Source organism: Manis javanica, chromosome 1 (genome assembly GCF_040802235.1).
Source record: "Manis javanica isolate MJ-LG chromosome 1, MJ_LKY, whole genome shotgun sequence".
Classification (NCBI taxonomy): domain Eukaryota; kingdom Metazoa; phylum Chordata; class Mammalia; order Pholidota; family Manidae; genus Manis; species Manis javanica.
This window is the reverse complement of record NC_133156.1, coordinates 241189593-241203973: the sequence shown is the minus strand read 5'-3', so window position 1 is coordinate 241203973 and position 14381 is coordinate 241189593. Positions and strand designations below refer to the sequence as shown.

The 14381-nt window shown below is 46.1% G+C and overlaps 1 protein-coding gene across 16 annotated transcripts in view; it reads right to left on the bottom strand.

The window, feature by feature from the left end:
* Positions 1-14381, bottom strand: part of MYT1L (myelin transcription factor 1 like) — a 397051-nt gene that overhangs the window by 93328 nt on the left and 289342 nt on the right. For all 16 annotated transcript variants that reach the window (XM_073217345.1, XM_073217264.1, XM_073217324.1 and 13 more), the window contains exon 9: positions 5992-6266. In XM_073217345.1, the coding sequence (XP_073073446.1) occupies positions 5992-6266 (275 nt within the window). The remainder of the gene's footprint in view (positions 1-5991; positions 6267-14381) is intronic.

Here is a 14381-nt window from a genome sequence, read left to right as displayed (position 1 = left end):
CAAATGGGCATAAACCAGGCTGCCAGGCAGGGATCCGTGCCGCGCAGAGGAGCAGAGAGCAGCACGGGGGCCGGGGAGGCCCAGGACGCATGTCATTTCAGGAGAGAAGCCCAAGGCCTCATGGGGAGGGCACTGTGGGCAGGGGGAAGGGGGACGGTCGGGGGAGCGTATTCAGGCTGTGGGGGACATAGGACGGGGCTGGTGTGCGTGAAGGAATCACTGCACACATTTTATGATTTTAACTAAATGACATCCAAATGTACTAAATGTAATTTACCTACAGTTAAATCAGCACGTTTGACGAGGGGCTACCATGTTGCCCAGCTCAGCCTCAGCGCGCAGAGCTGACCTCTGATGTGGTTTTTCTGGCCTACAGACCATCTCCCAGCACACCGCCGTGCGTGCCTGGAGCCGCTCCCACGGAGCCCCAGGTCCGGCGGCAGCTCGTGGCCCTGGCCCTGGTCCTGGCTGCGTAGCCTGATCAGAGGTGAGGGCTCATCCCTCTGACCCCTGGGTCAGATGTGCTCGGGGGCACATCGCAGCAGGCGCCCAGTAAACCTTGGTTGAACTTGGCGAGGGAAAGCAGAGCTGGTGGGCAGGTACCACCCCTGCCCTCATCCCCAACGGGAAGCCCTCTATGTGTGGCTGGGACAAAGGACAGCCGCTGGGCTTGGGGGTCCCTGCGTGTGTCTACCGCACGACTGTCCTTCCCAGCCTGTCCTCAGAGGGACAGTCCTGCGTCCGCTCCATGTCTCAAGGTGGACCTGGCCGCTGTGCAGTGAAACACCCCCCTTCGTGGGTGGCGGGAAGGGCAGGTGCAGCAGGATTCTGCCTCTGGGGGTCGTAGCACCCATGAAAAATATTACCAAGTATCTGACGAAGGTTATTGATTTTACACTGCTGTCCATTTTATAAGCTAAAACATGATTTAAAATCTTCCATTCAGCTAAATGAGAGAAAAGGAAGAAACAATAATTTTCACCCGGGCCCAAGCTGCATACACATAATGTAGGAATCATGAGTTATGGTCCTTTCTTATCTTAAGGTATTTATTCAATAGGATCTAAATGAATGGGATATGAATGAATAAAATGCCATTTTTCATCAAGTTTTGAAGACCTTTGTCCTTGATGACTTAGGTATCAGCTTATCTAAATTTGGGGACTTAGAAAAACAAGACAGTCATATTCCCCCACCTCCACCTGCACCCGGAGAGCAGCTACCTGAAGTCCGTGGTGTCAGATGGAGATAGAACAAGACCCACTAACCTGCCCACTTCCCTCCCTCCTGCTCTCTCTCCCACACACTCACGCATGGAAGTGCTTCCTAAATAACGGTGCTGCCTTGATCTTTCCCAGCCCAGCAGAGCAAGATGATGCTGGGAGTCAGCGTTGGGAGAGTCTGTGCAGACCCCAGACGTCCTGTCCACAGAACGCCTTCGAAGCAAACGTGGCTGCTCCAAAAATTATGTGTGATTGGGAGAGAATGAGAGGGCATTAGGGTCCTGCTGGCCCTTTCTAATGAACTGTATTTAATCCCTGCCAGACAGAAAAGAACCTGGTCCGCTTCTAAGGCCAAAACGATGCTACAACTTCCTTGGTAACCTGTTCAATCATCTTTGTTTTTCTGCAAACTTTTTCTTGTTTTCATCTCAAATCTTTAAAGCCTCCATCTCAGCTTAAGAGTTCTAATTCTGCCCTTTGTAAAGAACCGTAATTTATATTTTTCCATGCACACATTCCTCTTTCATACCGTTTTATGCATATTTTTGGGGTAAAGGGTGATGGTACTTAATTTTCATGCCTCATGGAATCCAGTGCACTTCTGGGTACATGGAAAAATCCATACCAGTTTTTGATATGAGCTACCCCTGGGCCCTGAGTCCTTTAAGTTAATGCAGGCTTAATGTGCCTGACACATCTGCTGCGCACAGCCATGGACCATGGGTCCAGAATGACGGGAGAGCTCGAGCAGACGCATGGGGGAGTGGAGTAGTGCCGGGCAAAAGTCGCCCCTGATCACAACTGTTGCATCAGAGTCCGGAACTGCTCACCTCTCTCAAGCATTTCTCTTATGCTGTGACTTCTTTAGGCTTTGAAATGAGTCAGTGAGGTGGATGAGGGGCCAGGGCCGTCACCCTCATCCTTGCTGTCATGCTGAGTTCCGGTGAGAGTGAGTAGCGTGCCCAGGGTCAGCTGTTCAGCTGGAGCCAGGAATCCACGCTGCCCCTGGGCTTCCTTGTACACACTGATAAACCAGCATTTGGAATAGAAATTAAATTAAAAGAAAAAGCAAATGAGCGGGTAATTTCTTCAAGTGGAATTGAATAAAAACATATTAGATCTATCCTTTTAACATCCTTTATTTTCATTGTTATGCAAAAAAGATTCTCCCAGTTCTTGATATGTATTGCTTGTATCTTAAATGTCCATGACATCACATTCTTGGCAAGCTTTCCGGTTTGTTTGAAGTGTCTGAAAATTCATGAAATATAGTTATATTTTATAATTATGCAAAATTAGTTTGCATGAAGAAAGTTGAAGTTCTATCCCATTAGAAATGTCTAATTCTGTATTTACTCATTTCTGAGTGATAGAGCCATACATTTCACCATCTCCACAAGCTGAAACCCCTAAAACACTTTCACGGATATTGGGAAATAATAATTTTTAGGATGATAAGAAAATCGCCACATGCTTTCTCCCAACTGTGCCCACAGCCGCTCTCCAGTTGAAACTTCGCACAGTACACATGCCATCTCTGTGTCTATGCTGGTCTCAGAGTGCGTCGCCGTTTCCGCTGAGTGTGGGGAGCCGGCTGGCTGATTCTGACAGTCAGTCTGTCTGCATTTCAGCTCGCTTCTCTCATCAGGGACATTTCCCTGACAGCGCTGCGAGAGGATAACTGGCTGATCAAGATGAGAACTGCGCCAAAGGCACCACGTGCAGAAACCTTCGTGCCGCCTTGTCCTGTCAAAACCCAAGCCCACTTGCACGTTGTCACAATGCTGTAATAAAGGGTCCTGGGCACCACCTATGTGAAAGAAAGGGCTCCCTGGAAACTCTGCAATAAACACTTGCTTCTGCCAGGAGAGATTTATACAGGGTGGGCTTTGTCGTGAATTCCGTCCAAAGCAAGTTGAGTTACTGCAGAGGAAGCGCCTGTTAGAAGCTCCACTTGAGGACAGGACGGGCTCACGGTGGAGGCAGAAAGAACAGTCTGGAACCGGGACGGGCAGCGCCGACCAGCGGCGCTGCGAGGATTCCAGCAGAGCCGCATGAGCCCACGAGAGCACATCTGCGGCGCATGCTCCCCGCTGCCTGCCGCCCCGCCCGCACTCGTCCTGGTCGGCTGGCCTGCCCAAAGCGATCGCGGTGTACATTCTGAACATGATTACTCACCTGTTCCCTGAAACCACCCGAGTCCTCCCTAGATGTGAACATCCATAAATGCCGCCACACATCTTTGGCTGACTCCTATGCAGAACAAAATGCCAAAGGAACCAGGAAAGCTTTAGAAAAGGATTTGCATTTGATCTGCCTTAACGTAGTGGTCAAGTGAATCGTCCCTCAAAGTTGAATTGTCCCAGACAGTCCTGAGATTCAATAAAGAGTAGCCAGGTAAAGACTATATATTTATCAACATACTTCAGAAACAGAATATGTTAAGAAACAGTTACATGTTAAAGATGGAAGTGAACATAACAAAACTTTTCCCTAGTCTGGAAAACAAATTGCTATAATCTTCCTCATGGAATTTTCTTTCCTGTTTGTGCAGAGATACAAAATGTACTCATACAGATATATATGTGTATGTGTGTGCATGTATTTATATGTAAATAAATATACACATATTTATACTTATTGTATATATGCACATGTTTTTATACATATTAAAGATATATTCTTCTTAGCGGGCTGAAGTATGAAGATAAACCATAACTTATTAGGCATTAGGTAACCATTTAACCTATATTTCGAAAGTAACAAGTATCTGAAAAAATATTGCCATGCCATGTATGAAATATGCTATTAGAGAAGTCTATGATCCCTGAATAATGACTTGCTTAACTTGAGGATAGCAAGGGAACTTTTACTTAATAAATGCATTTAGACCATTACAATGTACTTTGAAAATAAAATTCTTCATGCAAAAGACCAACCTATGATGGGCCAACTGAATAAAATATAATATTGACTAACAACACATGAATCTAATGTGAAATAAATTACTCAGATATTCTTCTCCATTGTCCAAGTAAGCAGATGGTGACAAGGACCTAAGCCTGTCAGGTAAGCCACCAGCAGAGGCTGACCATGTCCACCAGAGTCCAGCACTCACTGGGGGTCACCTGAGCGTCAATCTGCAATGAGCGTGCTGAGGGCTCCTACCCTGCCTGTCAAACACGACCACCGTGAAGATCAACCGCGGCACTGCCCACTAATGTCCCCGCCACAGATGTACGTGATCAGCAAATGCTTTGGTTCATGGGTAAGTATAATGCTGGGGAGCCTTGAAATTAACATGACCGAATCCCCAAGTTATGAGTAACGATCCTCCTGTAGTCTGTGGGCTCCTATTGCAATAATTTGGTGGTTTGTGTACATTTGTTTTACCTAAAACAAACCTTTCAGTAGACCCCACATTTCGATCGACAATAAAGCAGAAAATGCCTCACAGGTGAAGGAACGTTGGCAGCCAGCAGAAGCAACTGCCAGCTCGTGTTTACTCCTGAGGCCGGCACTGCACGGCTGCCACGCCAGGCCAGCTTCTTCGTGTTAGATGGGCATCTGCCGCGGGAGGTGCGCGTGTGAGAGCCAGCCCCTCGCACTGTCTGGAGTGTCCTCTCACACTGCGCTGCATCCCCATTAACTACAGGTCACTATTTGTGCCTCTGTTTGCTGAGAACAGGCACAGCCTATCTCGGGGGATCTGCTGATGGCTCGGGGATAGAACAGCCACGGAGGAACATGAAACAGAGACACTGAGGCGGTGACCCAGCACTCTTGTCACCAGGCACAGGAAGGTTCAAGCACAAAAAGCCTCTCTCCACTGGCTCCAACAACTGCCTTTGTATTGAGAAATTAGCTCTCCTGAAATTCAGATTTTTGAAGAGCATTGAGCTCAAAGGAAAAGCATAAGGGAAAAATATTCCCTTCACTTTTGGACATGTTTTGGCATTTCCCTGAGACAAACTCTGAGTCAACAAAGACTATCTCGACTCCTCAGAAAACACCCACTTCTTTCTGGAAAAGAAATGACTCTTATGAAAGGATTAGCTTTGAAATCATATTTCTGTGTCTGACACTAACAGAAAACTGAATACAAAAGCAAAATCGCCTTGTATTTACTGCCCAAACATGCCCCCTGCCCCGTGTGGCGTGCGTGTTATGTGGATGTCTAGTTCACAGCGCCGGACGCCTCAGATCAAAACCTCGGTCTCGGGTAGGGAAGCAGGCAGCGGGGCAGGTCGATTCATCTCATTTCAGCAGGTTCTCCCCTCACTCTGGGCGTGACAGACACTAAGGAAAAGCTCTGGCAACCGACAGACGAGACCTGCCTCGCCAGCTGATGCGCCGGCAACTGCACCAAGCTCCCAGTGTCTGGGGGGCCCGTGGGCTCAGCCCCCCATGGCACTACGTGGCCAACAGTGGCATCCCCCGGCAGAGCGTCCGAGGCGCGAGCCTGCAGGGCAGGTGTGCCGATGGACCTTCTGCGTGGGAGCCGCTAGGCCGATCCGACGCGCACACCGCGACCTGTGGGGCCCTCGATCTGAATGGCAACCAAGATAAAGGCTGACCCCTGACACAAAACGGAGAGGAATTCTTTCGAAACAAAAGCCAAAGACCCACAAATGGCTGTTCTTTCCAGCACCGAGCCGCAGACCTACTCAGGTGGCAACCGTCACGAGTCTGGAACATCGACACCAGGCAATTCACGGGGAAAACTGGGCCGAATCCCCACCGCGCTCGGCCGGCGCTGCGAGATTACCGTTTTCCTCGTCGTCGTCCTCGTCGTCCTCGTCGTCCTCGTCGTCGTCCTCGTCCTCGTCCGCGTCCTCCTCCTCCTCCCGGTCCACCTCCTCGTCCTCCGCGTCCTCGGAGTCCTCGTCCTCCTCGTCCAGGTCCTCGGACCCGTCGCTGTCGTAGCACTCCTCCGCCGAGGAGCTGTCCGCCTTCACTGCCAGCGGCTTCCGCTTGGGGGCGGGCTCCTGGGGCTGCTTGTCCTGCGTCTTCCTCTTTTTGGCCAGGGGGCAACCGTATACGCTGTTTACAGAGAGAGAGAAGATGCGTGTCACTACCCGGGAAGGCCAGAGCAACAGGACATGGTGCACGTGCACGGCCACGGGTCAGCACGGAGGCCGTCTGCACAGACGCCAGGACCCGCTGACCGGACGGCAGGCTGAGCGACACACCTTGCGTCGGCCGGCGCTCACTTGGTCTGACCCCTCGTCCTCCCACAGAACAACAGGGGGATCCTCACACACTCGTGGGGATGCTTTCTGAAGCATGGGCACAATGTCAGGTGCTTAACGACATGAATTCAGTTTATTAAATGTCTTGCCAGACATACAGTGTGTGTGATGCACATTTGAAAAGAAGAATTAGTTCATGTATGCTGTATTAACATATATACATTTATGTGAAATACATAAACACGTGTTATGGAAAAAGCTTTGGCTGTATTTGGGTTTGTGTATTCTGCTGATAAAATGGTATCTTTAGACATAACAAGCTACTCAGGGAGGGCGGACCGTGAGTGCCTGACAGTGGGGACAACTGCACCATTCGAGCTGATGCAGAACATGCTCAGTTGTGGCCTGTGTCCCACCCCCCAGCCTTACAGAAAACAGACTCAGACTGACAGGCAGTCATCACCAAACCAGGCTAAAACTGGCCCAAACTCGGGCGAGAACAACAGAGCAGGAGCTCATGACCTCTCTTTGAGAAAGGGCCGTCTTCCAAAGCCGTGGTGCTAGGGTCAGCTCTCCCCCACCCAGAAGCCCTACACACACCCTGGGGGAACAGGCTGAGGGCGGAGTGCCACCATCGCATTGATCCAACATGAGGTGTCGTGTCCGTCACCAGCTGAACACCCAGCAAGGACCTCGGCACACTCTGATCAGCTTGCTTTGGGGCTTAAAAACGGTGAGACAGTCATTCTGTTGTGAACCCATCCAGTGCATAGTGAATTTGAGAGTTTCCTCTGGGCTGGACCCTGTGCTGTGCAGGAGATTCTGGGCTGAAAGGCACAGATCCTCCCCTGTGAGTGCAACAGCATGAGGACCACTTGTTCCTGTTTACCGCGGCATCCAAATACCTGGCGTGTCATGGGAATCCAGTAAGGAGTTGTTGAAATGGATGACAGAGGTAAGTATAAGTACTCTGATAAAAATGTGGAGAGGGTGCGACATCATAAAAAAGAGGGGCACCTGTGCACGCCTGCGGGGACAACAGCAGCGGCGGTGCCAGAGGGGCCCAGGAGTGGCCTGCGAGAGCCGGCAGTGGCAGCGGAGGAGCAGCCCAGGAGCAGCCGTGCCCCCAGGAGCCACCCAGAATCCCCTTCCGGTGCACAGACACCCGGGCCAGACCCAAAGGACACTGCTGGTACACAGCTGCCCGGCAGGGGCACCACTTTTGCAGGAGAGTGCACCCGGCATGTCTGCCACACCCCGCAGGGCTCTGGGCTACCCTGACGGTGACCCCGCCCACAGCAGCTTCGGGGACTAACCCGGAGGCTGCCCCAGGAGTGCAAGTAACTGACACAGGCAGCGAAGAAGGGCAAGGGGACCAGCAAGCAGGAAAGGACTCTCTTCTCCCAGCTGTCACATGTGCTACCTGCCTACAGCCACCTCTGTCACCATGAAAAGGCAGAAGAATTTGGTGCAGTCCAAAATTACCCAGTCAACCCCAGAGAGGGCCTGGAGAGATAGACTTAACCAATCTACCCGAAAAAGAATTCAAAATAAAGGTCATAACCATGCTGATGGATCTGCAGAGAAATACGAAGAGCTAAAGGAGCAAGTACGGAGGGAGATGACAGAAATGAAACGATCTCTGGAAGGACTTCAGAGCAGACTGGACGAGGTGCAAGAGGCCGTGAATGGAACAGAAACCAGAGAACAGGAACGCAGAGAAGCTGACGCAGAGAGAGATAAAAGGATCTCCAGAAATGAAACAATATTATGAGAACTGTGTGACCAATCCAAATGGAACAATATTGGCATTATAGGGGTACCAGAAGAAGAAGAGAAAAAGGGATAGAGAGTGTATTTGAAGAAATAATTGCTGAAAACTTCCCCAACTGGGGGAGGAAATAATCGATCAGACCACGGAAGTACACAGAACTCCCAACACAAAGGATCCAAGGAGGACAACACCAAGACACATAAGAATTGAAATGGCAAAGATCAAGGACAAGGACAGAGTTTTAAAGGAAGCTAGAGAGAGGAAAAAGGTCACCTACAAAGGAAAACCCATCAGGCTATCATCAGACTTCTCAACAGAAACCTTACAGGCCAGAAGAGAATGGCATGACATACTTAATGCAATGAAACAGAAGGGCCTTGAACCAAGGATACTGTATCCAGCACGACTATCATTTAAATATGAAGGAGGGATTAAACAATTCCCAGACAAGCAAAAGTTGAGGGAATTTGCCCCCACAAACCACCTCTACAGGGTATTTTAGAGGGACTGCTCTAGATGGGAGCACTCCTAAGGCTAAACAGATGTCACCAGAGAAAATAAAATGACAGCAAAGAAAGCAGACCAACCAAATACTAACTAAAGGCAAAAAATAAAATCGACTACCCACAAAAGCAGTTAAAGGAAACACAAAAGAGCACAGTATAAAACAACCAACATATAAAGAATGGAGGAGGAGGAATAAGAAGGGAGAGAAATAAAGAATCACCAGACAGTGTTTATAATACCTCAATAATACCTCAAGTTAGACAGTAAGGTAGTGAAGAAGCTAACCTTGAACCTTTGGTAACCACGAACCTAAAGCCTGCAATGGCAATAAGTACATATCTTTCAATAATCATCCCAAATGTAAATGGATTGAATGCACCAATCAAAAGACACAGAGTAACAGAATGGATAAAAAAGTAAGGCCCATCTATATGCTGCTTACGAGAGACTTACCTCAAACCCAAAGACATGCACAGACTAAAAGTCAAGGGATGGAAAAAGATATTTCATGCAAACAACAGGGAGAAAAAAAGCAGGTGTTGCAGTACTAGTATCAGACAAAATAGACTTCAAAACTAGACTTCAAAACAAACAAAGTAACAAGAGATAAAGAAGGACATTACATAATGATAAAGGGCTCAGTCCAACAAGAGGATATAACCATTATAAATATATATGCACCCAACACAGGAGCACCTACATATGTGAAACAAATACTAACAGAATTAAAGGAGGAAATAGAATGCAATGCATTCATTTTGGGAGAATTCAACACACCACTCACTCCAAAGGATAGATCCACCGGGCAGAAAATAAGTAAGGACACAGAGGCACTGAACAACACACTAGAACAGATGGACCTAATAGACATCTATAGAACTCTACACCCAAAAGCAACAGGATACACATTCTTCTCAAGTGCATATGGAACATTCTCCAGAATAGACCACATACTAGGCCACAAAAAGAGCATCAGTAAATTCAAAAAAATTGAAATCCTACCAACCAATTTTTCAGACCACAAAGGTATAAAACTAGAAATAAATTTTACAAAGAAAGCAAAAAGGCTCACAAACACATGGAGGCTTAACAGCATGCTCCTAAATAATCAATGGATCAATGACCAAATTAAAATAGAGATCAAGCAATATATGGAAACAAATAACAACAACACAAAGCCCCAACCTCTGTGGGACGCAGCAAAAGCAGTCTTAAGAGGAAAGTATATAGCAATCCAGGTATATTTAAAGAAGGAAGAACAATTCCAAATGAATAGTCTAATGTCACAATTATCGAAATTGGAAGAAGAAGAACAAATGAGGCCTAAGGTCAGCAGAAGGAGGGACATAATAAAGATCAGAGAAAAAAATAAATAAAATTGAGAAGAATAAAACAACAGAAAAAATCAATGAAACCAAGAGCTGGTTCTTTGAGAAAATAAACAAAATAGATAAGCCTCTAGCCAGACTTATTAAGAGAAAAAGAGAGTCAACACACATCAACAGAATCAGAAACAAGAAAGGAAAAATCATGACAGACCCCACAGAAATACAAAGAATTATTAGAGAATACTATGAAAACCTATATGCTAACTAGCTGGAAATCCTAGAAGAAATGGACAACTTCCTAGAAAAATACAACCTTCCAAGACTGACCAAGGAAGAAACAGAAAATCTAAACAGACCAATTACCAGCAATGAAATTGAAGCAGTAATAAAAAACTACCCAAGAACAAAACCCTGGGCCAGAAGGATTTACTTCGGAATTTTATCAGACATATGGAGAAGACACAATACTTTAAAGTTTTCCAAAAAATAGGAGAGGGGGGAATACTCCCAAACTCATTCTATGAAGTGAGCATCACCCTAATACCAAAACCAGGCAAAGACCCCACCAAAAAAGAAAATGACAGACCAATATCCCTGATTAACATAGATGCAAAAATACTCAACAAAATATTAGCAAACCGAATTCAAAAATATATCAAAAGGATCATACACCATGACCAAGTGGGATTTATCCCAGGGATGCAAGGATGGCACAACATTCGAAAATCCATCAACATCATCCACCCCATAAACAAAAAGAAGGACAAAAACCACATGATCATCTCCATAGATGCTGAAAAAGCATTTGACAAAATTCAACATCCATTCATGATAAAAACTCTCAACAAAATGGGCATAGAGAGCAAGTACCTCAACATAATAAAGGCCATATATGATAAACCCACAGCCAACATCATAGTGAACAGCGAGAAGCTGAAAGCTTTTCCTCTGAGATTGGGAACAAGACAGGGATGCCCACTATCCCTGCTGTTATTTAACATAGTACTGGAGGTCCTAGCCACGGCAATTAGGCAAAACAAAGAAATACAAGGAATCCAGATTGGTAAAGAAGAAGTTAAACTGTCACTATTTGCAGATGACATGATACTACTATACATAAAAAACCCTAAAGACTCCACTCCAAAACTACTAGAACTAATATTGGAATTCAGCAAAGTTGCCGGATACAAAATAACACACAGAAATCTGTAGCTTTCCCATACAGTAACAATGAACTAATAGAAAGAGAGATCAGGAAAACAATTCCATTCACAATTGCATCAAAAAGAATAAAATACCTAGGAATAAACCTAACCAAGGAAGTGAAAGACCTATACCCTGAAAACTATAAGACACTCTTATGAGAAGTTAAAGAGGTCACTAACAAATGGAAACTCATCCCTTGCTCATGGCTGGGAAGAATTAATATTGTCAAAATGGCCATCCTGCCCAAGCAATATACAGATTTGACGCAATCCCTATCAAATTACCAACAACATTCTTCAATGAACTGGAACAAATAGTTCAAAAATTCATATGGAAACACCAAAGACCCCGAATAGCCAAAGCAATCCTAAGAAGGAAGAATAAAGTGGGGGGGATCTCGCTCCCCAACTTCAAGCTCTACTACAAAGCCATTTTTTTCTTTTTTTACGGCCATGGTACTATTCATAGTCACCCATAAGAACATAAAGGACATTGAATATGGGGTAATAGCAAGGGGTGCTGAACACTGTAATGATACGGATGGAAAATGGTGTCATCTTTCTAAGATCAATTTGGTACCAGGTATCAATGGCCTTAAAAATGTCCATGCACTTTGTGGGGACCCTCCTTACACTGCTGGTGGGAATGTCAACCGGTGGATCCATCATGGAAAGCAGTATGAAGGTACTAGCAGAAGAACAGAGCCACAGACCAGTGGAACAGAATAGAGACTTCAGACATTAACCCAAACATATATGGTCAATTAATATACAATAAAGGAGCCATGGACATACAATGGCGAAATGACAGTCTCTTCAACAGCTGGTGCTGGCAAAACTGGACAGCTACATGTAAGACAATGAAACTGGATCACTGTCTAACCCCATACACAAAAGTAAATTCGAAATGGGTCAAAGACCTGAATGTAAGTCATGAAACCATAAACTGTTAGAAAAAAACACAGGCAAAAATCTCTTGGACATAAACATGAGCGACTTCTTCATGAACATATCTCCCCAGGCAAGGGAAACAAAAGCAAAAATGAACAAGTGGGACTATATTAAGCTGAAAAGCTTCTGTACAGCAAAAGACCATCAATAGAAGAAAAAAGTACCCTACAGTATGGGAGAATATATTCATAAATGACAGATCCGATAAAGGATTAACATCCAAAATATATAAAGAGCTCATGCACCTCAACAAACAAAAAGCAAATAATCCAATTAAAAAATGGGCAGAGGAGCTGAACAGACAGTTCTCCAAAGAAGAATTTCAGATGGCCAACAGACACATGAAAAGATGCTCCACATCGCTAATTATCAGAGAAATGCAAATTAAAACCACAGTGAGATATTACCTCACACCAGTAAGGATGGCTACCATCCAAAAGACAAACAACAACAAATGTTGGCGAGGTTGTGGAGAAAGGGGAACCCTCCTACACTGCTGGTGGGAATGTAAATTAGTTCAACCATTGTGGAAAGCAGTATGGAGGTTCCTCAAAAATCTCAAAATAGACATACTATTTGACCCAGGAATTCCACTTCTAGGAATTTACCCCAAGAATGCAGCACTCCAGTTTGAAAAAGACAGATGCACCCCTCTGTTTATCGCAGCACTATTTACAATAGCCAAGATATGGAAGCAACCTAAGTGTCCATCGGGAGATGAATGGATAAAGGAGATGTGGTACATATACACAATGGACTATTACTCAGCCATAAGAAGAGGGCAAACCCTACCATTTGTAACAACATGGATGGAGCTAGAGGGTATTATGCTCAGTGAAATAAGCCAGGCGGAGAAGGACAAGTACCAAATGATTTCCCTTATTTGTGAAGTATAACAACAAGCAAAACTGAAGGAAAAAAACAGCAGCAGATGAACAGAACCCAGGAGTGGACTAACAGTTATCAAAGGGAAAGGGACTGGGGAGGGTGGGTGGGAAGGGATGGATGGATAATGGTGGGGAGAAAGAAAGGGGGCATTAGGGTTAGCATGTATAATGTGTGGGGTGGCGGGGGGGGATGGATGGGGAGGGCTGTACAACACAGAGAAGACAAGTAGTGATTCTACAGCTCCTTATTACACGCTGATGGACAGCGACTGTAACGGGGTGTGTGGGGGGGACATGGTGAAGGGGGAAGACTAGTAAACATAATGTTCTTCATGAAATTGTAGATTAATGATACCAAAATAAAATAAAATAAAAAATAAAAAAACTACCAAGTCATAGAGCCAGAAAAAAAAAGTAAACATGAAATCTCGTGCCTGTATACTATAAATGTTGTAATTTATTCTATAGTTCATGCTATAGCCACTTTTGTTTTGTGGGTAAATACAATTGTGGACTCTAAAAAAAAAAGAGGGGTCTTGTCAAGGCAGCTGGGAGGTCCCCAGAAGGGGTAATGTGGAGATGGGGCTTGAGGGGGAAGCACAGGGCATCTGGGAGGGAAAGAGATGATTTTAGCACATTACAAGTGAAACAGGGAACTTGCAAAGATGTGAAGGTAAGAAAGAGCTTGATTCAGAAAACTTAAAATAAAAACAATGCCCTGGAGCGTGGAGGGTGTGCAGGGCATGGTGGAGGTTGAGCCGGTGTCTGGAGGCAAAACCCAGCCCGGGGGCGAGTGTGGGGTTCCCAGTCTCCATGCAGGAATAGGAGCAATTCCAGGTCTTTCTCTGAGGCACCGGATCTGCACATTAGAAAGAACGAGGCAAGGAGTGGGGAGGGCGGTGGGGGGTGCGGAAGCCCCTGCGGGCAGGGCTGGTGCTTGAGTGGGTCAGGGACTGAAAGTGAGTTGAGAGAGGCGGTCAGCACCCCAGCCCTGGAATACGATCCCAAGGCTAGGGAGAGCCTCTGAGAGCCTCTGCCAGCAGTCCAGTGTCAATGGGCACCAGGACAGAGCATGCCCGTAGTCAGAGGAGCAGCAACATTGGACTGTGGCTGGAGGGAGAGGGTACATTCTGTTCAGAATACGAAGCATTTGACTTGCTGTGGCAGGCCTTCCAGGACGAGGGTCTTTAGAAAGACACTTAACGTGCAATTCCGGGTCATCATCTGTGAGATAATACCCTCACGTGAGCACTTTGGGGAGTAAATGAAAAATCTATGTCAAGAGGTTAGTGCACGTGGCACATACCAGGTCCT